At 50.6% G+C, this 23,888-nt stretch overlaps 1 protein-coding gene across 1 annotated transcript in view; it reads left to right on the top strand.

The window, feature by feature from the left end:
* LOC140193661 (glycogen phosphorylase, muscle form-like) overlaps positions 1–23,888 on the top strand; it is a 154,729-nt gene that overhangs the window by 22,050 nt on the left and 108,791 nt on the right. The window contains exon 2 of the mRNA XM_072250818.1: positions 9,940–10,041. Coding sequence (XP_072106919.1) covers positions 9,940–10,041 — 102 coding nt within the window. The remainder of the gene's footprint in view (positions 1–9,939; positions 10,042–23,888) is intronic.

Consider the following 23,888-nt stretch of genomic DNA (forward strand, 5'->3'; position numbering starts at 1 on the left):
CAATAACAGTTCCTGACTTGGTGTGGGACCCCAGGCTCCCCTACCTCCTGCCTGATGGTAGTAGTGAGAAGAGAACCTGGCCTGGGTGGTGGCGGTCGTTTAACGGTGGCTGCTGCTTTCACGTGGCAGCCCTACTTGTAGATGTGCTCGAAGGCGGCGAGGGCTTTGCCTGTGATGGACTGGGCTGTAGCCACCACTTCCCGCGTCCTTTTCTATTCCTGGTGTTCCCGGACCAGGCGGCAGTGCAGCCAGTTGGAATTCTGTCCACCGTGCATCCGTAGAGACTTGTCGAAGTTTTACGTGGCACATCAAATCTGTGGAGGCTAAGTTTCCAAGAAGGTCTTAGAGATACCAGTCAATGCAGAAATGCCTCTCGCGGAGGAAGATTCTGAGTGCAGAAGCAGACCCTGTGGCTCAATGCACCTGTGTCGATCAAGGTGCTTTCCTGACCAAGTCCCATTTGCCTGTGTTTTAGAACATACCCCTCCAAGCCTTTCCTATCCATCTTTCAAATGCTCCGATCGTATCCACCTCTACCACTTCGTCTGGCAGTTCATTCCTTGGACCTACTACCGTTTGTGTGTGGGGTGGGGAAGAGCCTACCCCTCCAGCCCTCCTTTCTGTATCTATGCCCTCCGGTTTTAGTCTCCCCTATCCTTGGGGATCAGCGGTCAGGGTTCAACTCCTGCTGCTGCCTCTGAGGAGCTTGCACGTTCTTCCCGCCAACACGTTCCGAAGAAGCACAGGTCAGGGCTCACGGGTCGTAGGCGTATTGTGCTGGCGCCTGAAGTGTGGCGATGCTTGCGCTGACTTAGTTTGCGTTTCACTGTGTGTGTGTCGATGTTCGTGTCACAGATAATGCTAATTTTTACCTTCATCTCAATCTTTCTGCGCATCGTGATGCTATAAACTTCTGTGAGGCCATTCCTTGGGTTACCTTAGTGCTATCCTATCCCATCCGTCCGTAAAACTCAAGCCCTCTTGTCGTAGCAGCACCTTTGTGAATCGTTTCCGTGCTCCGTCTGGCTGGATCACATTGTTCCTTCTGTCTGAGGATCGGAGCTGCCTTCAAGGGCAGGCTCGAGTAAGGTCTTGTACAGCTCTAACGTAACGACCCAACTCTTGTACTCAGTCCCCCCACCCCCCCAAACACACACAGGCAAGTGTGGTGTACGTGGCTTCTTCACCACCCTGAGTTGCCACTCTCAGAGAACATCATACTGGTATCCCTCGTTCTCTCCCCATGACCCTACTATTTACTAAACGCTTTGCCCTGCTTTAACTTTCCTAACTGCATCACTCTGTGTTTAATTTCCTTCTACAACACAGGAAAAGCGAGCAAAGGAAAGCTAAAGGGAAGACAAAGGTCGATGGGACTGGGTAGATTAATGTTTCGGCACAGACTGGATGGGCTGAAGGGCCTGTTTCTATGCAGAAGCTTTTATTTGACTCTCATGATACTTTGGAAGTTCGTAGAGTCATACAACACAGAAATAGACCCTTCTTAATATTAATAGGCCCTTCTTATTCTTAATATTGACCTCTCTCTATATTCGTGCCAGTCATCGTTACGGATTCCATTTTCCAGCTCTTTTTATAAAGTCTGTAAAACATTCCCACCAAGATTCAGTAAAAAAGTTTAATCATAGCACTCCTTTGTTCTTGGACCTGTGGATACATAACATTCACATAGCAGAGTGGGTACCAGAGGCTAAATGGCTTGTTATACTTATGTTTCTTATGCACTGTGCTGTCCTCCACAGTTAACGTGCAGATGGCCAGCTGCTATCAAAGGTTAAGAGGTTATGGGTGCGAGCTTCCGGTAATACCCCCTCCCTTCCATTCCCCATTCCCGTTTCGCTCTCTCATCCTCACCTGCCCATCACCTCCCTTTGGTGACTCTCCCCCTTCCCTTTCTTCCATGGCCTTCTGTCCTCTCCTATCAGACTTCCCCTTCCAGCCCTGTATCTCTTTCACCAATCCACTTCTTACTTCGCCCCCTGCCACTCTCCCGGTCTCTCCTATCACCTACCACCTCGTACTTCTTCCTCCTCCCCCCCCCCACCTTCTTACTCTGACTTCCTTCCCTTCCAGTCCTGCTGAAGGGTCTCAGCCCGAAACATCTACTGTCAACTCTTTCCCGTAGACCTGCTGAGTTCCTCCAGCATTTTGTGTGTGTCGCTTTCAGTGCAGGACAGCGTGAGTGAAGTTAACCACGCTGGTGCAGGAGTCTGATGGTCGTAGTGTATAACTGACCCTGAACCTAAAGGCTTCTGTACCTCCTGCCTGACCCTAGCGAGGAAAGAGATGGCCTGGATGGGGGGGGGGGGTTAGGTTCCTTAATGACAGACGCTGCTTTCTGTGGCAGCGCTCCACATCATTGGTGGGGAGGGATTTGCCTCTGCTGGACCGGGCTGTCTCCACCACCTTCTGTAGCAGGGAATACCAAACTTTTAATTATAAAGTTTGCAAACTGCTTTCTATTTCCTCAACGTCCAGAAGGAGTTTGCAGCCAATGAAGTTACTTATAGAAGCACGGTTACTGTTGCAATGCAGTAACCAATCTGAAAGAGCAATCAGCATTTCCTTTCCTGCTTAACAGCATCAAAAGTTCACTGGTAGGTTCCAACGTTAACACAAGAGATACTACAAACGCTGGTGCCCCCCCTCCTCCTTCCCCTTTTCCCTTGACCCACTCGCCTCTCCAATCAGCTTCCTCCTTCTTCAGCCTTCCACCTCTTCCACCAATCACCTCCCAGCTTTTCACTTTGTCGCCCCACCCGCCCACCTTCTCCCTCACCTGCAGCGTGGGATGCAAGAATCCTGCACCTTCCGCCAGCTAAACGCAGTGACACGCGCCGAACACTTGTTCGTCTTCCGCTTTCGGCCTCGTCGATTTTAAACTTGCTCGACACTTTAATCAGTACGGAGTAACGGAGCCGACCGTGGGTTTGCGTTCCACCATTCGGAATTGAGGGCCGCCCCCTGCACGTCCTCGCCGAATTCCCCCAGGAGGTCCCAAGAGCGCCAGATCGTTTAGTCAGCTGAAAAATCCATCTTTAAAATGGAAATTGCAGGCTGCAATCAATCGAAGTTCCGGTGCAGAGGTTTATTAGAAGAAGAAGAATATCTAGTAGTTTTGTGAGCTGTCGGCAGGGTGTCGCTGTTGGTCACTGCTGCCATCTTGCCAGATAAGGTGTCTTGATAACACCAGGCAATACGCCACTGGTGCTTCATATGTGATGAAACATGGGTGGTGGCAGGGGCAAGAAGCTCCTTGCCTTCCTAACAGTCTTTGCCCTAATGCAACATTACCTCCTGGCTGATGGTAGAGGGTCAGAGAGACTGCTGGACGGATGGGAGGGATCACTGACAACGTGAAGCCTGGGTATGCAGAGCTCCTGATGGCTGAAAGAGAGAAGAACTCAAGTTCCAAATCAATTATGTTACCCGATGGCAGCAGCAAGAAAGGAGCATGGCCTGGGTGGTGAAGGCTGCTCTCCTACCACAAAGTTCCACGTAGAAAGTTGCCTTTCATCCTCCTTTGCTTCAAAGAGAAAAGCCCTGGCTCGCTCAGCCTTTCCTCGTAAGGCATGCTCTCTAATCCAGATAGCATCTCGGTAAATCTCCTCTAAAGCGTCATTCCTATACTGACACGACCAGCACTGAACATGATATTCCAGGTGTGGTCTAACCAGGATTTATAACCTGTAACGTTACCTCAAGGCTCTTGAACAGAGTCGATTGTAGCTAGTCTTTCTAGGCCCTTCACCAGTACAATGTCTCCCAAGGTATGAATACCCGACTTGTGTGCAACACGTACAAGGTGTGTCTCTGGTCTCTGTATAACACTAAGATATTTTACTGCCGAGGGTACACCTCAAATATAAAACATTGGGGTACGGTACCGGTGGGGACGGGTCTGTCACTGTGTGACACCAGGGTACGGTACCGGTGGGGACGGGTCTGTCACTGTATAACACCGGGGTACGGTACCGGTGGGGACGGGTCTGTCCCTGTGTAACACCGGGGTACGGTACCGGTGGGGACGGGTCTGTCACTGTATAACACCAGGGTCTGTCACTGTATAACACTGTGGTACAGTACCGGTGGGGATGGGTCGGTCACTGTATAACACCGGGGTACGGTACCGGTGGGGACGGGTCTGTCACTGTATAACACCGGGGTACGGTACCGGTGGGGACGGGTCTGTCACTGTATAACACCGGGGTACGGTACCGGTGGGGACGGGTCTGTCACTGTATAACACCGGGGTACGGTACCGGTGGGGACGGGTCTGTCACTGTATAACACCGGGGTACGGTACCGGTGGGGACGGGTCTGTCGCTGTATAACACCGGGGTACGGTACCGGTGGGGACGGGTCTGTCGCTGTATAACACCGGGGTACGGTACCGGTGGGGACAGGTCTGTCACTGGTGTGACACCGGGGTACGGTACCGGTGGGGACGGGTCTGTCACTGTATAACGCCAGGGTACGGTACCGGTGGGGACGGGTCTGTCACTGTATAACACCAGGGTACGGTACCGGTGGGGACGGGTCTGTCACTATGAACACTGTGGTACGGTACCGGTGGGGACGGGTCTGTCACTGTATAACACCGTGGTACGGTACCGGTGGGGATGGGTCTGTCACTGTATAACACCAGGGTACGGTACCGGTGGGGACGGGTCTGTCACTGTATAACACCGTGGTACGGCACCGGTGGGGACGGGTCTGTCACTGTGTAACACCAGGGTACGGTACCGGTGGGGACGGGTCTGTCACTGTATGACACCGGGGTACGGTACCGGTGGGGACGGGTCTGTCACTGTATAACACCAGGGTACGGTACCGGTGGGGACGGGTCTGTCACTGTATAACACCGGGGTACGGTACCGGTGGGGACGGGTCTGTCACTGTATAACACAGGGGTACGGTACCGGTGGGGACGGGTCTGTCACTGTATAACACCGGGGTACGGTACCGGTGGGGACGGGTCTGTCGCTGTATAACACCGGGGTACGGTACCGGTGGGGACGGGTCTGTCGCTGTGTAACACCGGGGTACGGTACCGGTGGGGACGGGTCTGTCGCTGTGTAACACCGGGGTACGGTACCGGTGGGGACGGGTCTGTCGCTGTGTAACACCGGGGTACGGTACCGGTGGGGACGGGTCTGTCGCTGTGTAACACCGGGGTACGGTACCGGTGGGGACGGGTCTGTCGCTGTGTAACACCGGGGTACGGTACCGGTGGGGACGGGTCTGTCGCTGTGTAACACCGGGGTACGGTACCGGTGGGGACGGGTCTGTCGCTGTATAACACCGGGGTACGGTACCGGTGGGGACGGGTCTGTCGCTGTATAACACCGGGGTACGGTACCGGTGGGGACGGGTCTGTCGCTGTATAACACCGGGGTACGGTACCGGTGGGGACGGGTCTGTCGCTGTATAACACCGGGGTACGGTACCGGTGGGGACGGGTCTGTCGCTGTATAACACCGGGGTACGGTACCGGTGGGGACGGGTCTGTCGCTGTATAACACCGGGGTACGGTACCGGTGGGGACGGGTCTGTCACTGTATAACACCGGGGTACGGTACCGGTGGGGACGGGTCTGTCACTGTATAACACCGGGGTACGGTACCGGTGGGGACGGGTCTGTCACTGTATAACACCGGGGTACGGTACCGGTGGGGACGGGTCTGTCACTGTATAACACCGGGGTACGGTACCGGTGGGGACGGGTCTGTCACTGTATAACACCGGGGTACGGTACCGGTGGGGACGGGTCTGTCACTGTATAACACCGGGGTACGGTACCGGTGGGGACGGGTCTGTCACTGTATAACACCAGGGTCTGTCACTGTATAACACTGTGGTACAGTACCGGTGGGGATGGGTCTGTCACTGTATAACACCAGGGTACGGTACCGGTGGGGACGGGTCTGTCACTGTATAACACTGTGGTACGGTACCGGTGGGGACGGGTCTGTCACTGTATAACACCAGGGTACGGTACCGGTGGGGACGGGTCTGTCGCTGTATAACACCGTGGTACGGTACCGGTGGGGACGGGTCTGTCGCTGTATAACACCGTGGTACGGTACCGGTGGGGACGGGTCTGTCGCTGTATAACACCGTGGTACGGTACCGGTGGGGACGGGTCTGTCGCTGTATAACACCGTGGTACGGTACCGGTGGGGACGGGTCTGTCGCTGTATAACACCGTGGTACGGTACCGGTGGGGACGGGTCTGTCGCTGTATAACACCGTGGTACGGTACCGGTGGGGACGGGTCTGTCGCTGTATAACACCGTGGTACGGTACCGGTGGGGACGGGTCTGTCGCTGTATAACACCGTGGTACGGTACCGGTGGGGACGGGTCTGTCGCTGTATAACACCGTGGTACGGTACCGGTGGGGACGGGTCTGTCGCTGTATAACACCGTGGTACGGTACCGGTGGGGACGGGTCTGTCGCTGTATAACACCAGGGTACGGTACCGGTGGGGACGGGTCTGTCGCTGTATAACACCAGGGTACGGTACCGGTGGGGACGGGTCTGTCGCTGTATAACACCAGGGTACGGTACCGGTGGGGACGGGTCTGTCGCTGTATAACACCGGCGTACGGTACCGGTGGGGACGGGTCTGTCACTGTATAACACCGGGGTACGGTACCGGTGGGGACGGGTCTGTCGCTGTATAACACCGGGGTACGGTACCGGTGGGGACGGGTCTGTCGCTGTATAACACCGGGGTACGGTACCGGTGGGGACGGGTCTGTCGCTGTATAACACCGGGGTACGGTACCGGTGGGGACGGGTCTGTCGCTGTATAACACCGGGGTACGGTACCGGTGGGGACGGGTCTGTCGCTGTATAACACCGGGGTACGGTACCGGTGGGGACGGGTCTGTCGCTGTATAACACCGGGGTACGGTACCGGTGGGGACGGGTCTGTCGCTGTATAACACCGGGGTACGGTACCGGTGGGGACGGGTCTGTCGCTGTATAACACCGGGGTACGGTACCGGTGGGGACGGGTCTGTCGCTGTATAACACCGGGGTACGGTACCGGTGGGGACGGGTCTGTCGCTGTATAACACCGGGGTACGGTACCGGTGGGGACGGGTCTGTCACTGTATAACACCGGGGTACGGTACCAGTGGGGATGGGTCTGTCACTGTGTAACACTGTGGTACAGTACCGGTGGGGATGGGTCTGTTGCTTGTGATATCAGGATACAGCATTTTGAGAGATGTCAGATTGGTGTTGGGTCCCAAGAGAGAGAATTTGTAGAATGCCTACCCGTTGTTTTTTTTTGAGCAGCTTGTGGTTGAGCCCACTAGAACTCAAGGCTATTCTGGATTGGATGTGTGTAATGAACCGGATTTGATTCAGGAGCTTAAGGTAAAGGAAACCTTAGGGGACAATAATCATAATATGATAGACTTCGCCCTGCAGTTTAAGAGGGAGAAGTTAAAGTCAGATGTAACAGTGGAGTAAAGTGAATTATAGAAGCATCAGAGAGGAGCTGGCCAAAGTTGATTGCAAGGGCCATGAGCAGGGATGATGGCAGAACAGCAGTGGCTGGAGTTCGTGGAAGCAATTTGAAAGGCGCGGGATAGGTACATCCTAAACAAGAAGTAGTTGCGTTCTGAAGGCAGGATGATGCTGACAAGGGAAATCAAAAACACTATAAAAGCACAAGAGAGGACATATAAGAGCAAAAATTAGTGGGAAGTTAGAGGATTGGAAAACTTTTAAAAACCAGCAGAAGACAACTAAAAATTCCATAAGGAGAGAAAAGATGATATATAAAGGTAAGCTAGCCAATAATACCAAAGAGGATACCAAAAGTTTTTTTCAAATACATAAAAAGAAAAAGAGAGACGAGAGTAGATATCATGACGCTGGAGGGGTAGTAATTAAGTAAGTATTTTGCATCCGTATTCACTGTGCAAGACACTAGCAGTATGTTGGTCATTGAGACTGTCAGCGGACAGAAGTGAGCACAATTGCTATTACTAGGAGAAGGTGCTTTGGGAAGCTGAAAGTCTGAAGATAGGTAAGGTCCCTGGTCAGATCGACAACACCCCAGGATTCTGAAAGAGGTGGCTGGGGAGATTGTGGAGGTATTGGTAGTGATGTTTCATGAAACACGAGATACTAGGATGGTTCCAGAGGAATGGGAAGTTGCAGTGTCACTCCACTATTCAAGAAGAATGGGAAGCAGAAAATTATAGCCCAGTTTGTCTGAGCTCTGTGGTTGGAAAGATGCTGGAGTCGAGTTAAAGGTGTGATTTTGGGTTACTTGGAGGCACATGATAAAATAGGCTAAAGTCAGCATGGTTTCCTTAAGTGAAGATCTTACCTGTCAAATCTGCTGGAATTCCTTGAGGAAATAACAAGCAGGATAGACAAAGCAGAATTGGTGGATGTTGTGTAGTCGAATTTTTAGAAGGCCTTTGACAAGGTGCCACACATGCTTAACAAGATACTACCGTGGGTAGAGGATTGGCTGATTGGCAGCAGGCAAAGTGTGGGAATAAGGGGCGTCTTGTTGGCTGCTGGTGTCTAGTGGTATTCTGCAGGGGTCGGTGTTGGGACTGCTTTTTAACGCAATGTGTCGTTGATTAGAATTAATGGCCTTGTGGCCAGCTGTGTGGATGATAGGTGGAGGGGCAGTTAGTGTTGAGGAAGCAGGAAGGCTGCGGAAGGACTTAGCCAGATTGGGAGACTGGGCAAAGAAGTGGCAAATGGAACACAGTGTCCGGAAGTGTACGGTCGTGCACTTTGGTAGAAGGAACTGTTTTCTAAACGGGGAGAAAATTCCAAAATCAAGAGTTGCAAAGGGACTTGGGAGTCCTCATGCGGGATTGCCCAAAGGATGAGGAAGACAAATGAAATGTTAGCATTCATTTCAAGAGGACTAGAATATAAGAGCAAAGGTGAAATGTTGAGACTTTATAAAGCCCTGGCAGGGCCTCACTTGGAGTATTGTGAGTAGTTTGGGCCCCTTGTCTAAGAAAGGATGTGCTGACTTTGGAGAGGGTCCAGAGGAAGTTCGTGAGAATGATTCCAGGAATAAAAGGGTTAATGTATCACACACACACACACACACACACACACACACACACACACACACACACACACACACACAATGTATGAGGTGCATTTGATATTTGATGGCTCTGGGCTCATACCGCAGTTTATAAGAATGAGAGGGCATCTCATTGAAACCTATTGAATGTTGAAAACCCTAGTAAAATCGATGTACAAAAAATGTTTCCTGTCGTGGAGGAGAGCAGCCTCAGATCAGGGGGCCATCCATTTGGAACAGAGGTGAGGAGGAATTTCTGTAGCCAGAGAGTGGCGAATCTTTGGAATTCATTGCCACAGGCAGCTGTGGAGGCCAGGTCATTGGGTGTATTTGAGACGGAGGATGAGAGGCCCTAGATTAGTCAGGGCATGAAAGCTTACGGGGATGAAGACAGGAGAATGGGGTTGAGAGCAAAAATGGATCAGCCATGATGAAATGGTGGAGCAGACTCGATGGGTCTGTGGTCTAGTTCTGCTCCTATATCTTGAGGTCTTATTGTCTCAATAATGTTATGCTCCGTGTAAAGTGCAGGTGTCCATAAGTGAGGTGTTCCTGACCTGAGGTCAGTCTGTAACATCTCCCTCACTTTTCTAAACACCACCTGCCTGCTGTAAGCATTATTCTGGAGAACCTAATTTGCAGATTGAGGTGCTATAGCCGTGTTTTGGCAATGTAATTCTTCAACAACCAAGACCGTTTCTCCTTCAGGCACGTGAGCCGGAGGCCATTATGCCGCGTTGACCATTTCCAGCTTCGTTGTCAGGTGTGCAGCAGCTCAAATATTGTGCCGCCGTTTACCAGGACTGTTAACATTTGACCTCTCTCCCTCTCAGCGTATCTACTACCTGTCGCTGGAGTTTTACATGGGCCGTACACTGCAGAACACCATGGTGAACCTTGGTCTACAGAGTGCCTGCGATGAAGCCATCTATCAGGTAAGAGGCCGATAATGAGTACTTTGCTTCAGTGACAGGGATAATGTTTGTGCGGGCAGCGTAAGACAAGGTTGTTGAAGGGTCTTGGCCCGAAACATCGACGGTTTACTCCGTTCCATGGATGCTGCCTGACCTGCTGAGTTCCCCCAGCATTTTCTTTGTGTGTTGCTCTAGATTTCCAGCACTGGCAGAATCTCTCGGACTCCTTGGAGTTATTCTTGTTCTTTTAGGGGAGGCGTTCTTTTGCAAGTGGTACGGCAGCGTCGTGATTAGCACGATGCCTTACAACACCAGGGACCCGGGTTCAATTTGCATTGCTGCCTGTAAGGGGTTTGTACGCTCTCCCCATGACTGCCTGGGTTTCCTCCGGGTGCTCCTGTTCCCGCCCACACAGTCCAAAGACGTACCAGTTGGGAGGTTAACCAGCCATTGTAGATTGTGAATAGCCTAGGATCATTGCTGGGTGGTGCAGCTCGAAGGGCTGGGACAGCCTATTCTGCGCTGTACCTCAATAAAGAAGAGATAAAAAATAAACAATCAGAGATCGGTGCCCCGTAAAATCACAGTTTGACTTTTAGGTGCAGAGTCTGCGGAGGGGTAGGGGCATGTCATCTGCCAGTCCGCCCGCCCCCACTGAGATTCTTAAAGCATTCTGGGCTGTCGTTGACACTTATAGTTCATCAGCATTTCCTGGCGAATCGTCTAACCAGCCGGGGGGTGGGGGGGGGGGAACAACCGAGGTTCAAGAGCTGGGGGAAGTATGAACAAAGTAAAAGGGGAAGAGAGTGCAGGAGAAATTTCCAGAATAAAAAATAACATAGTTTAGAAAGGGATAAAAATTTTACTTAAAACAACATGGAGGCAAAATTGAAAAGGAGGGTGGTAAATTCCTAATTTGATCACCTACCTACAGTGAATAAGGTTGAAAGAGTACACAGAAAATTTACAAGGATATTGCCGGACCTTAGTTATAAGGAAAGATTGAATAGGTTAGGACTTTATTCCTTAGAATGTACAAGATCAAGGGGAGATTTGGTAGAAGTATACAAATTATGAGGGGTATAGGTAGGGTAAATGCAGTGAGGTTGGGTGGGACTACAACCAGAGGTCATGGGTTAAGGGTGAAAGGTGAAAAGTTCAAGGGGAACATGAGGGGAAACTTCACTTGGTGAGTGGTGAGAGTGTGGAACGAGTTGCCAGCTCAAGTGGTGCGTGCCAGCTCGATTTCAACGTTTAAGAGAAGTTTGGATCGGTACATGGATGGTAGGGCGACGGGAGCAGGTAGTTTAAATGGTTCAGCGAGGGTTAGATGACGTGATGCATCACTAAGTCATGTCTGAGAGAAGCTCACAGCTGGGAGTTTGGCATACAAAGGGCAGGCAGGCGGGTGGAGGGGATGGGGTAGACAATGAAATCAAATCCTTGGAAAGGAGTGACATACTGTAGGATCAGGAGACATAGAATCCTTGTGAGTAGAACTAGGGGACATAGCTTCAAGGTTTGGGACGGAGATGAGGAGGAACTGCTTTTCCCAGAGAGTGGTGAATCTGTGGAATTCTCTGCCCAACGAAGCAGAGGTGGTTTCCTTTGTAAACAGGTTAGATAGATTGTTGGATAGTAGGGGAATTAAGGGTAATGGGGAAAGGGCAGGTAGGTGGAGATGAGTCCATGGCTAGATCAGCCATGATCTTATTGAATGACAGAGCAGGCTCAACGGGCCAGATGGCCGACTCCTGCACCTATTTCTCCTGTTCTTATCTTCACAACTGCAAGAGTAAAAAGACCCAGAGGGAAGTTCTATACAGGCCCCCGAACAGTAGCCAGGATGTGGGCTACAAAGGCATGGGAAAAGGGCAATGTTACGATCGTGGAGGGGGATTTCAATACACAGGTAGATTGGGAAAACCAGATTGATGCTGGATCCCAAGAGAAGGAAATTGTAGAATGCCTATTTAGAGTAGCTTATGGCCTAGCCCACTAGGAAACAGGCAATTCTAGATTTTGTGTTGTGTAATAAACCAGCTTTGATTAGTGAGATTAAGGTAAGCAGTGATCATAATATGATAGAATTCACTTAATAGTTTGGCAGAGAGAAGCTCAAATCAGTATTACCGTGGAGTAAAGGTAACCCAGATGCATGTGGCCATAGTTGATTGGAAGGGGACACTAGCAGGGATGATGGCAGAACAGCAATGGCTGCATTTTCTGGGGGCAATTAGAAAGACATGGGATCAGTTCATCCCAAGGAAGAAGCATTCTAGAGGGAGGATGAGGCAACTGTGTCTGGCATGGGGGTCAAAGCCAGCATTAAAGCAAAAAGGAGGGCATACAAAACTGCTTAGATTAGTGGGAAGAAAGAGGATGGGGGGGGAAGAAACTACAGAAAACAATAAAGCAATAAGGAGAGAAAAGTTGAAATAAGAAGTTAAGTTAGACAATAATACAAGATACCAAAGGATTTTTTCAGATATGAGTAAAAGAGAGGCAAGCGTAGATATTGGAATGCTGGAAAAAGATGCTGGAGAGGTAGTAATAGGGAACAAAGAAATGGTGAATGAACTGAATAAGTATTTTGCATCAGACTTCACTGTGGAAGACTAGCAGTATAGCAGAAATTTTAGAGTGTTGGGGACAGAAGTGAGCACAGTTGCTATTACTAAGGAGAAGGTGCTTGGGAAGCTGAGAGGTCTGCAGGTAGGTAAGTCACCTGGACCAGGTAGACTACACCCCAGGGTTCTGGGAGGCCGCCAAAGAGATTGTGGAGGCATCAGCAGTGTGGGGGTATTAAAATGGGTCCAAAAGACTGGAAAATTGCAAATTTCACTCCACTCTTTAAGAGGGAAGGAAGCAAAAGACAGGACATTATAGGCCAGTTAGCCCGACTTTAGAGGTTGGCAGATGTTAGAGTCCACCATTAGGGGCAAGGTTCCAGGGTACTTGGAGATACATGATAAAATAGGCCAAAGTCACCATGGTTTCCTTAAGGGGAAATCTTCCCTGACAAATGTTAGAATTCTTTGAGGACAGGATAGACAAAGGTAGGGGCTGTGGACGTTGTGTATTTGGATTTTCAGAAGTCCTTTGACAAGGTCACACGAGACTGCTAAACAAGATCAGAGTCCATGGTATTACAGGAAAGATACAAGGATAAACAGAAGATTGGCTGGCTGGCAGGAGGCAAAGAGAGAGAGGAGAGGGGGATTTTTCTTGCTGGCCAGTGGTGTTGGCTCTTGAAGCACGGACTCGAGGCAATCAGCCAGTAACTTGGTTTAATATTATTCGATGTACTGAGTTCCAGTGCAGAAACTGCTTTCTCGCCATCCATGCAGATCATTTCATCGTGTCAGTGCATCGAGGTAGGACAAGGGGCAGGTCATGACAGAATGCAGAGTGAGTTGTTACAGTAAGGTAAGGGACAAGGCCATAACTAGTTAGACTACCTCAATGCAAGAAGCATCAGGAACAAAGGTGATGAACTGAGAGCTTGGATACATACATGGAATTATGATATAGTGGCCATTACAGGGACTTGGCTGGCACCAGGGCAGGAATGGATTCTCAATATTCCTGGATTTCAGTGCTTTAAAAGGGATGGAGAGGGTGGAAAAAGGGGAGGAGGGGTGGCATTACTGGTCAGGGATACTATTACAGCTACAGAAAGGGTGGGTAATGTAGCAGGATCCTCTTTTGAGTCAATATGGGTGGAAGTCAGGTCCAGGAAGGGAGCAGTTACTCTACTGGGTGTATTCTATAGGCCCCCTGGTAGCAGCAGAGATACAGAGGAGCAGATTGGGAGGCAGATTTCGGAAAGGTGCAATAACAGGGTTGTCATCATGGGTGACTTTAACTTCCCTAATATTGATTGGCACCTGATTAGTTCTAAGGGTTTAGATGGGGCAGAGTTTGTTAGTGTGTCCAGGATGGCTTCCTGTCACAGTATGTTGACAGGCCGACCAGGGGGAATGCCATACTAGATCTAGTACTAGGTAATGAACCTGGTCAGGTCACAGATCTCTCAGTGGGTGAGCATCTGGGGGACAGTGACCACCACTCCCTGGCCTTTAACATTATCATGGAAAAGGATAGAATCAGAGAGGACAGGAAAATTTTTAATTGGGGAAAGGCAAATTATGAGGCTATAAGGCTAGAACTTGCGGGTGTGAATTGGTTGATGTTTTTTCAGGGAACTGTGCTACGGACATGTGGTCGATGTTTAGAGATCTCTTGCAGGATCTTAGGGATAAATTTGTCCCGGTGAGGAAGATTAACTAAAGAATGGTAGGGTGAAGGACCCATGGGTGACAAGTGAGGTGGAAAATCTAGTCAGGTGGAAGAAGGCAGCATACATGAGGTTTAGGAAGCAAGGATCAGATGGGTCTATTGGGGAATATAGGGAAGCAAGAAAGGAGCTTAAGGGGCTGAGAGGAGCAAGAAGGGGGCATGAGAAGGCCTTGACGAGTAGGGTAAAGGAAAACCCCAAGGCATTCTTCAATTATGTGAAGAAAAAAAGGATGACAGGAGTGAAGGTAGGACCGATTAGAGATAAAGGTGGGAAGATGTGCCTGGAGGCTGTGGAAGTGAGCGAGGTCCCCAATGAATACTTCTCTTCGGTATTCACCAATGAGAGGGAACTTGATGCCGGTGAGGACAATATGAGTGAGGTTGATGTTCTGGAGCATGTTGATATTAAGGGAGAGGAGGTGTTGTTGTTAAAATACATTAGGACGGGTAAGTCCCCGGGGCCTGACGGAATATTCCCCAGGCTGCTCCATGAGACGAGGGAAGAGATTGCTGAGCCTCTGGCTAGGATCTTTATGTCCTCGTTGTCCACGGGAATGGTACCGGAGGATTGGAGGGAGGCAAATATTGTCTCCTCATTCAAAAAAGGTAGTAGGGATAGTCCAGATAATTATAGACCAGTGAGCCTTGCGTCTGTGGTGGGAAAGCTGTTGGAAAAGATTCTTAGAGATAGGATCTATGGGCATTTAGAAAATCATGGTCTGATCAGGGACAGTCAGCATGACTTTGTGAAGGGCAGATCGTGTCTAACAAGCCTGATAAGAGTTCTCTGAGGAGGTGACCAGGCATATAGATGAGGGTAGTGCAGTGGATGTGATCTACATGGACTTTCGTAAGGCATTTGACAAGGTTCCACACGGTAGGCTTGTTCAGAAAATCAGAAGGCATGGGATCCAGGGAAGTTTGGCCAGGTGAGTTCAGAGCTGGCTTGCCTGCAGAAGGCAGAGGGTGGTGGTGGAGGGAGTACATTCAGATTGGAGGGTTGTGACTAGTGGTGTCCCACAGGGATCTGTTCTGGGACCTCTACTTTTCGTGATTTTTATTAACGACCTGGATGTGAGGGTAGAAGAGTGGGTTGGCAAGTTTGCAGACGACACAAAAGTTGGTGGTATTGTAGATAGTGTAGAGGATTGTCAAAGTTTGCAGAGAGACATTGATAGGATGCAGAAGTGGGCTGAGAAGTGGCAGATGGAGTTCAACCCGGAGAAGTGTGAGGTGGTACACTATGGAAGGACAAACTCCAAGGCAGAGTACAAAGTAAATGCCAGGATACTTGGTAGTGTAGAGGAGCAGAGGGGTGTGGAGGAGCAGAGGGATCTGGGGGTACATATCCACAGATCCCTGTAAGTTGCCTCACAGGTAGATATACTACTGTTTACATCCAATCACCTAATATTATTTTGTGCTTAGTAATTTTTCGACTTCGCTTTCATAAGTCGAGGGATAGAGTTTAAGAGTCGCGATGTAATGATGCAGCTCTATAAAACTCTGGTTAGGCCACACTTGGAGTACTGTGTCCAGTTCTGGTCGCCTCACTATAGGAAGGATGTGGAAGCACTGGAAAGGGTACAGAGGAGATTTACCAGGATGCTGCCTGGTATGGATTATGATCAGAGATTAAGGGAGCTAGGGCTTCACTCTTTGGAGAGAAGGAGGATGAGAGGAGACATGATAAAGATATACAAGATATTAAGAGGAATAGATAGAGTGGATAGCCAGCGCCTCTTTCCCAGGGCACCACTGCTCAATACAAGAGGACATGGCTTTAAGGTAAGGGGTGGGAAGTTCAAGGCGGATATTAGAGGAAGGTTTTTTAATCAGAGAGTGGTTGGTGCGTGGAATGCACTGCCTGAGTCAGTGGTGGAGGCAGATACACTAGTGAAGTTTAAGAGACTACTAGACAGGTATATGGAGGAATTTAAGGTGGGGGGTTATATGGGAGGCGGGGTTTGAGGGTTGGCACAACATTGTGGGCTGAAGGGCCTGTAATGTGCTGTACTATTCTATGTTCTATTGTGGGGTCAAATGTCCATCTTATCATTCTAGGGGGCATTGTGAGCAGTTTTGTGCCCCTTATCTAAGAGAGGATGTCCTGGCATCGGAGGAGGTCTAGAGGAGGTTCACAAGGATGACCCTGGGAATGAAAAGGTTCACATTTGATGGCTCTAGAGGTTAGAAGAATGAAGGGGGGGTTCTCACTGAAACCCATCGAATATTGAAAGGCCTAGATAGAGTGGACATGGAGAGGATGTTTCCAATAGTGAGGGGAGTCTATGACCAGAGGGCACAGCCTCAGAATAGAAGGACGTCCTTTTAGAACAGAGATGAGGAGCAATTTCTTTAGCCAGTGGGTGGTGAGTCAGTGGAATTCATCGCCGCCAACAGCTGTGGATGCTGAGTCATTGGATATAATTAAAGTGAAGATTGATAGGTTCTTAAACAACAGGAATTCTGCAGATGCTGGAAATTCAAGCAACACACATCAGAATTGCTGGTGAAGACTAGTCCTGATGAAGGGTCTCGGCCTGAAACGTCGACTGTACCTCTTCCTAGAGATGCTGCCTGGCCTGCTGCGTTCACCAGCAATTTTGATGTGTGTCGATTGATAGGTTCTTGATTAGATTATGGGGAGAAGGCAGGAGAATTGGCTGAGAGGGGAAATGAATCAGCCATGATGGAATGGGGCAGCAGATCTTATGGGCCGAATGGCCTGTTTCTGCTCCTCTGACTTATGGTTTTATAGACTGTTCAGGAAGCTGTCCCTGAGCCTGGTGATGTGTGATTTTAGGCTTCTGTGTCTTCTGCCCGATGGGAAGGAGGAGAAGAGAGAATTACCAGGGTTGGGTGGGGTCTTTGGTCATGCTGACTGATTTACTGAAACATCGAGAAGCGCGGGCCGAGTCCACGGAGAAACGATTCGCAAGGAAGTTACTAGCACGGGAGCACTTATGTTATAAGATAGAAATACCACCCCAAATGCTACTTCTGGGACGGGGATTCCAGGAAATCCGTGAGGTCGCTCCTTTTCTTCTTTTAACCTCAAGAAACCCACGAGGACATTCTTGAATCATTCTTTCTGTCCTGATCTGCAATTAATGTAATCTTCAGGCAGCGACTAAGTATCTGAGGATCCCGAAAGCAAGGGCTAGAATCAGGTTTATCGTCACGGACGTATGCCGTGAAATTTGTTGTGTTGCCGCAGCGTGATACATTTAAAAAAAAAAACTTGAAGTTGCAATAACAGTACATCAAAATAAATCGTACAAAAAGAGAGCTGTATAGTTACGTAGTGTTCAGGGAAACCTGATGGCTGAGGGGAAGAGGCTGTTCGGAAAGCGCTGAGTGTGTGTCGTCGGGCTCCTGTACTGATGGTGGCAATGAGAAGAGGGCATGTCCTGGACAGCGAGGGTACTTCACGATGGTTGCCGCCTTTTGAAGAATTCCTCGATGGCGGGAAGGCTAGTGCCCGCGATGAGTTTACAACCCTCTATAGCTCTTCTCGATCCTGTGCACTCACGGCTCCAAACCAGTACCAAGCAAGAATGCTCGCCGTATATCCGCACCTATCGCTGAGAGAATGCTGACAGTTCCAGGAAACGGGAGGCATGATGAGTCAGTTATTGTCCATTGGGCCTGGTGTTGGTACAGTTTACACTGCAGATGTTGCGCTCGGACCACAAGTGTTCAAATTCACATTCAGTTCATTCAATCCTTCATGCGTAAACTGCCAGACAGAACAATGTTCCTCCAGACCAGTGTTCACAACACAATACATATAACTCCAGTGCAACACGCCAGCGTAGTATTACCCCAGTCTGTGTGAATCAGAAGTCACATCTCCACCTCGCTGACAGTCAACACTGGCGCACCTCGGGGATGTGTGCTTAGCCCACTGCTCTACTCTCTCTACACCTCTGACTGTGTGGCTAGGCATAGCTCAAACAGCATCTGTAAATTTGCTGACGGCACAGCTATTGTTGGCAGGATCTCAGATGGAGACAAGAGGGCGTACAGGAGCAAGATTTACCAGCTGGTTCAGTGGTGTCGCAGCAATAACCTGGTACTCAGCGTCAGCAAGACCAAGGAACTGAGTAATACACATCAAAGTTGCTGGTGAACGCAGCAGGCCAGGCAGCATCTATATAGATGCTGCTTGGCCTGCTGCGTTCACCAGCAACTTTGATGTGTGTTGCTTGAATTTCCAGCATCTGCAGAATTCCTCTTGTCCAAGGAACTGAGTGTGGGCTTCAGAACGGGAAAGACGAGGAAATACACTCCAGCCATCAGAGAGGGATCAGAAGTGGAGACAGTGAGCAACTTCAAGTTCCTGGGTGTCAATATCTCTGAAGACCTAACCTGGGCCCAACACGTCGATGTAGTCACAAAGAAGGCACGGCAGCAGCTGTATTTTATCAGGAGTTTGAGAAGACGCTCGCAAATATATTTATAGATGTACCGTGGAGAACATTCTAACTGGCTGCATCACTGTCTGCTGTGAGGGTTGAATCTACTGCACAGGATCGAAACAAGCTGCGGAGAGTTGTAAACTCAGTCAGCTCCATCATGGGCACCAGCCTCCGTAGTATCCAGGACATCTTCAAGGAGCGGTGTCTCAGAAAGGCGGCGTCCGTCATTAAGGACCCCCCATCATCTTGTTCTCATCACTACCATCAGGACGGAGGTACAGAAGCCTGAAGGCACACACTCAACGATTCAGGAACAGCTTCTTCCCCTCTGCCGTCCGATTCCTGAATGGACAATGAACGCATGGATACGACCTAATGCACCGTATTTTATCGACTATTCTGTATTACTGTGTACTGTTGCCACAAAGACAGCAAATTTCACAACATGTGCCAGTGATACTAAACCTGATTCTGATTCTGAGTAAATAATGAGGTGCACTTACGACACAAGTTTAGAAAGTAAACAGTATAACGCCACTGGCGCTTCATACGTGACGAGGCCTGGGTGCTGGCAGGGAGTTCAGTCGTCTTACAGCCTGGGTCAAGAAACTGTTTCAGATTCTCACAGTCCTTGTCCTAATGCTAACGGGACCTCCTGCTTGATGGTGGGGGCGGGGGGGGTTGTTGGGCAGGTGGGAGAGATCATTGTCAATGATAAGGGCCCTGCGTACGCAGTGCTCCAGATAGCTATCTGATGGGTGGACGAGAGACGCCAGTGTTCCTCTCAGCTGGTCAGGAAGCTCTCGATGATGCTCCTGTAAGAATTGGTTAGAATGGTGGGGCCAGGTGGCCTTGCTCACCTCAGACTCCTCAGGAAGCGGAGACGCTGCTGTGCTTTGTTGGCTAAAGAGGTGGTGTTGAGGAACCAGAGGAGATCGCCCCTTGTGTGTATTCCTCGAAAACCTGGCACTCCTAAGTCTCTCCTTAGGAGTGTTCGTTTGTAGTGAGGAGAGGTTAGCCCACACCGCTGTAAAATCCACAGTCACCTCTTCGGTCGTGTGCTCTACCAGCCCTCTATCCGCCATCTCCTTATCGTCCTTGATGAGGCAAGCTACTGCTGTGTGATTTAGTGCACTTGGTTTGGTTCAAACCGGATCTAGCAGGGCAGCCAGGTGTCAGCAGATGAACAACAGCCTGGTGTGGGTGGGGAGTGCACCGGTGCTCAGCGTGATGGAGCTAGAGATGTCCCTGCCAACATGGACCGGCTGTGGCCGTTCTGCCAAAAAAAGCCCAGGACCCAGTTACGGAGGGAGGTGTTGAGACCCAACAAGGGCAGCTTGCCCACCAGCTTCTGAGGGATGATGGAACGCAGAGCTGCAGCTGATAGGTGGCGTCCTGGGAGAGGACGCAGTGGAGAGCAGAGACTGTGGCTTCACCGGCGGACCAATTTGAACAATAGGCGAACTGGGGAGAGCAGGCAGATGGGCTTTAATGTGATCCATAACCCAGCCGCTCAAAGCACTTCATTCTTGTTGATGGCTATACCACCGGACGGCAGTCGTTAAGGCAGGTTACGTACGTCAAATCTAGCGTAAAAGACATTCAGCCCGATTAGAGATGAACCCTCTGGCTGGATGGCCTTTTCAGGAGCGGCATCTTGGAGCCACGTTTCCGTCAGGATAGCTGCACGGCAGTCCTTCATCTCATGCCGGCTCAGTCCCAGACTCGGGTAATCTACTTTATTTCCTGGTGATCGAGCTTTTGAAAGCAGTATCGATGGGAGAGCTGGCCTGCATTCGGTCTTGCACGAATACCAGTTCTGTTTCCTTGCGGGCCACTCCTGACGCCCCCTTCCTTGGGCGACGACACGGTACGTTAACAGCCTGAGCGGAGGAACTCCTCTGCCGTCCAATAGCTCGCTGAGTGAGGTGGACTTGGTGTTCTTAATATCCGGCAGTCTTCTGTGATCATAGGAAAGACGAAAAGGACGGACAATTGCACCATTAGTTGGAGCTGGAGCGGCCGCTGCGACAGTGTGCACCGCCATCTTGTAGGCCATTCAGCCCATCGAGAATGCTCCTCCATTCCATCATGGCCGACTTATTCACCCTCTTCACCCCACTCCCCTGCCTTCTCCCCGTAACTTTTGACATCCTGACCGATCAAGAACCTGTCAACGTCTGCTTGAAATATATCCAATGACTTTGCCTCCACTTCCGTCTGTGGCAACGAATTCCACAGATTCACCAGCCTCTGGCTAAAGAAATTCCTCCTCGTCTCTGTTCTAAAGGATTATCCTTCTATTCTGAGCTCCTAGACTCTCCCATTATTGGAAACATCCTCTCCATGTCTATTCCATCCTGACTGCCTAGATAACTCTGATAAGAGAAAATCTGCAGATGCTGGAGATCCGAGCGACACACAAAATCTTGGAGGAACTCAGGCCTTTAATTGGATAAAACTAATTATCTTTTCAGCTTCATGGTACAGGAACAAGCCTTTCAGCGCAATTCACCCATGCTGATCGTATCTCAATAAATAAATAGAATTTCCAGAATCTTACTGATTGTCTGTTGTTCTTTGCCCAAGTAGTTTGAGTTAAGCATTGCAATATCTGATATTTTTTTAAATTGCAAATCCTCGTTTAAAATGTGTCTCTAAAACATCCATAGCTATGCTGCAGACTAGGAATAGACTGCTGGAAGTCCATTTCTGCCCTACTTTCTCTGTCATGGTACCCATATGTACTAGGTCCAACTCCCCAACGCACTGCAAAGCCTTCAAATAATGATCAGCTTACCCAGGCACCAAAGGCACATCCCTTCTGTCAAGATGTCCTCCATTTTGGCTCCCTCCATTTTAACCCTTAGGCTCCCTCCATTTTAAGCGTCATAGAGCAGAGAAACAGGTCCTTCGACCCACCTGGCCCGTACCATATTGTCACTCCACCCAGTCCCACCTCCCCCGCCCCTGGACTATACTCCTCCATCTATGTACTTAACCAAAAACACTTCAAATATTGGAATTGAACCCACTGTCACCACCTCCCTTGGCAGCTCATTCCACACCCGCTCCATCGTGCTGAATGAAGGAGTTTCCCTCAGGTTTCCTTTACCTTTCACCTTCCGCCCGTGACCTGTGACCTCTGGTCCTAATCCCACCCAACCTCAGTGGAAAAAGCCTGCTTGCATTTGCCCTATCTATACCCCTCATGATTTTGTATCCCTCCATTGCATCTCCCGTCAATCTCCAACACCATTTATTTTGTCGCTTGCTGCAGTCCAAGTGTCCCTCGAAAGCACGCGTGGCAGTCTGGACCCGTGGAACCGCGGAGGCCCGGACTACTGGGTGGGTATTGGGGTCTGGAAGCTGGGAAATTCTTCATTCACTGAAGTGGCTTTAAAAGCTGACGAATGGGGAACCACCAGACTATTATCAGGACCCATCTGACTCGCTCCTATCATCTGGTGAAGAATATCTGTTTTCGTAGAGCATTACAGTCTGGAAGCAGGTCCTCGTGGGCACAGCTCATCCTTGCTGACCGAGATGGTGACCGAATATAGTCCTTTCTGCCCTTGTTTGACCCACACCCGTCTAGATTTTCCCCATCTCTGTATCCGGTGAGACCCTTCAAGCAGAGACAGATGGGAATCTGTCGAAACTGCAAAGGTCTGCTTCTCCCTCTCTCCACCCACCAACACCCCTACCCCCCTCTCTACACCCCACCCACACCCACACCCTCTCCCTCTACACCCACCCACACCCTCTCTCTCTACACCTACCCACACCCACACCCTCTCCCTCTACACCCACCCCCACCCACACCCTCTCTCTCTACACACACCCCCACCCACACCCTCTCTATCTACACACACCACCACCCACACCCTCTCCCTCTACACCCACCCACACCCACACCCTCTCCCTCTACACCCACCCACACCCACACCCCCTCTCTACACCCACCCACACCCTCACCCTCTCTCTACACACACCCACACCCACACCCTCTCTCTACACCCACCCACACCCTCTCTATCTACACACACCCCCACCCACACCCTCTCTCTACACCCACCCACATCCACACCCCCTCTCTCTCTACACCTACCCCCACCCACACCCTCTCCCTCTACACCCACACCCACCCACACCCTCTCTCTACACCCACCCACACCCTCTCTATCTACACACACCCCCACCCACACCCTCTCTCTACACCCACCCACACCCTCTCTCTACACCCACCCACATCCACACCCCCTCTCTACACCTACCCCCACCCACACCCTCTCCCTCTACACCCACACCCCCTCCCTCTACACCCACCCACACCCACACCCTCTCCCTCTACACACACCCACACCCACACCCTCTCTCTACACCCACCCACACCCTCTCTATCTACACACACCCCCACCCACACCCTCTCTCTACACCCACCCACACCCACACCCCCTCTCTCTCTACACCCACCCACACCCTCTCCCTCTACACCCACCCCCACCCACACCCTCTCTCTACACCCACCCACATCCACACCCCTCTCTCTACACCCACCCACATCCACACCCCCTCTCTCTACACTCACCCACACCCTCTCTATCTACACACACCCCCACCCACACCCCCTCTCTCTACACCCACCCACATCCACACCCCCTCTCTCTACACCTACCCCCACCCACACCCCCTCTCTCTACACCCACACCCACCCACACCCTCTCTCTACACACACCCCCACCCACACCCTCTCTATCTACACACACCCACACCCTCTCCCTCTCTCTACACTCACCACCACCCACACCCTCTCTCTCTACACCCACACCCACCCACACCCTCTCCCTCTACACCCACACACACCCACATCCTCTCTCTACACCCACACCCACCCACATCCTCTCCCTCTACACCCACCCCCACCCACACCCTCTCCCTCTACACCCACCCCCACCCACACCCTCTCTATCTACACACACCACCACCCACACCCTCTCCCTCTACACCCACACCCACCCACACCCTCTCCCTCTACACCCACACACACCCACATCCTCTCTCTACACCCACACCCACCCACATCCTCTCCCTCTACACCCACCCCCACCCACACCCTCTCCCTCTACACCCACACCCACC

Source organism: Mobula birostris, unplaced genomic scaffold (assembly GCF_030028105.1).
Source record: "Mobula birostris isolate sMobBir1 unplaced genomic scaffold, sMobBir1.hap1 scaffold_686, whole genome shotgun sequence".
In the NCBI taxonomy this organism is placed as follows: Eukaryota; Metazoa; Chordata; class Chondrichthyes; order Myliobatiformes; family Myliobatidae; genus Mobula; species Mobula birostris.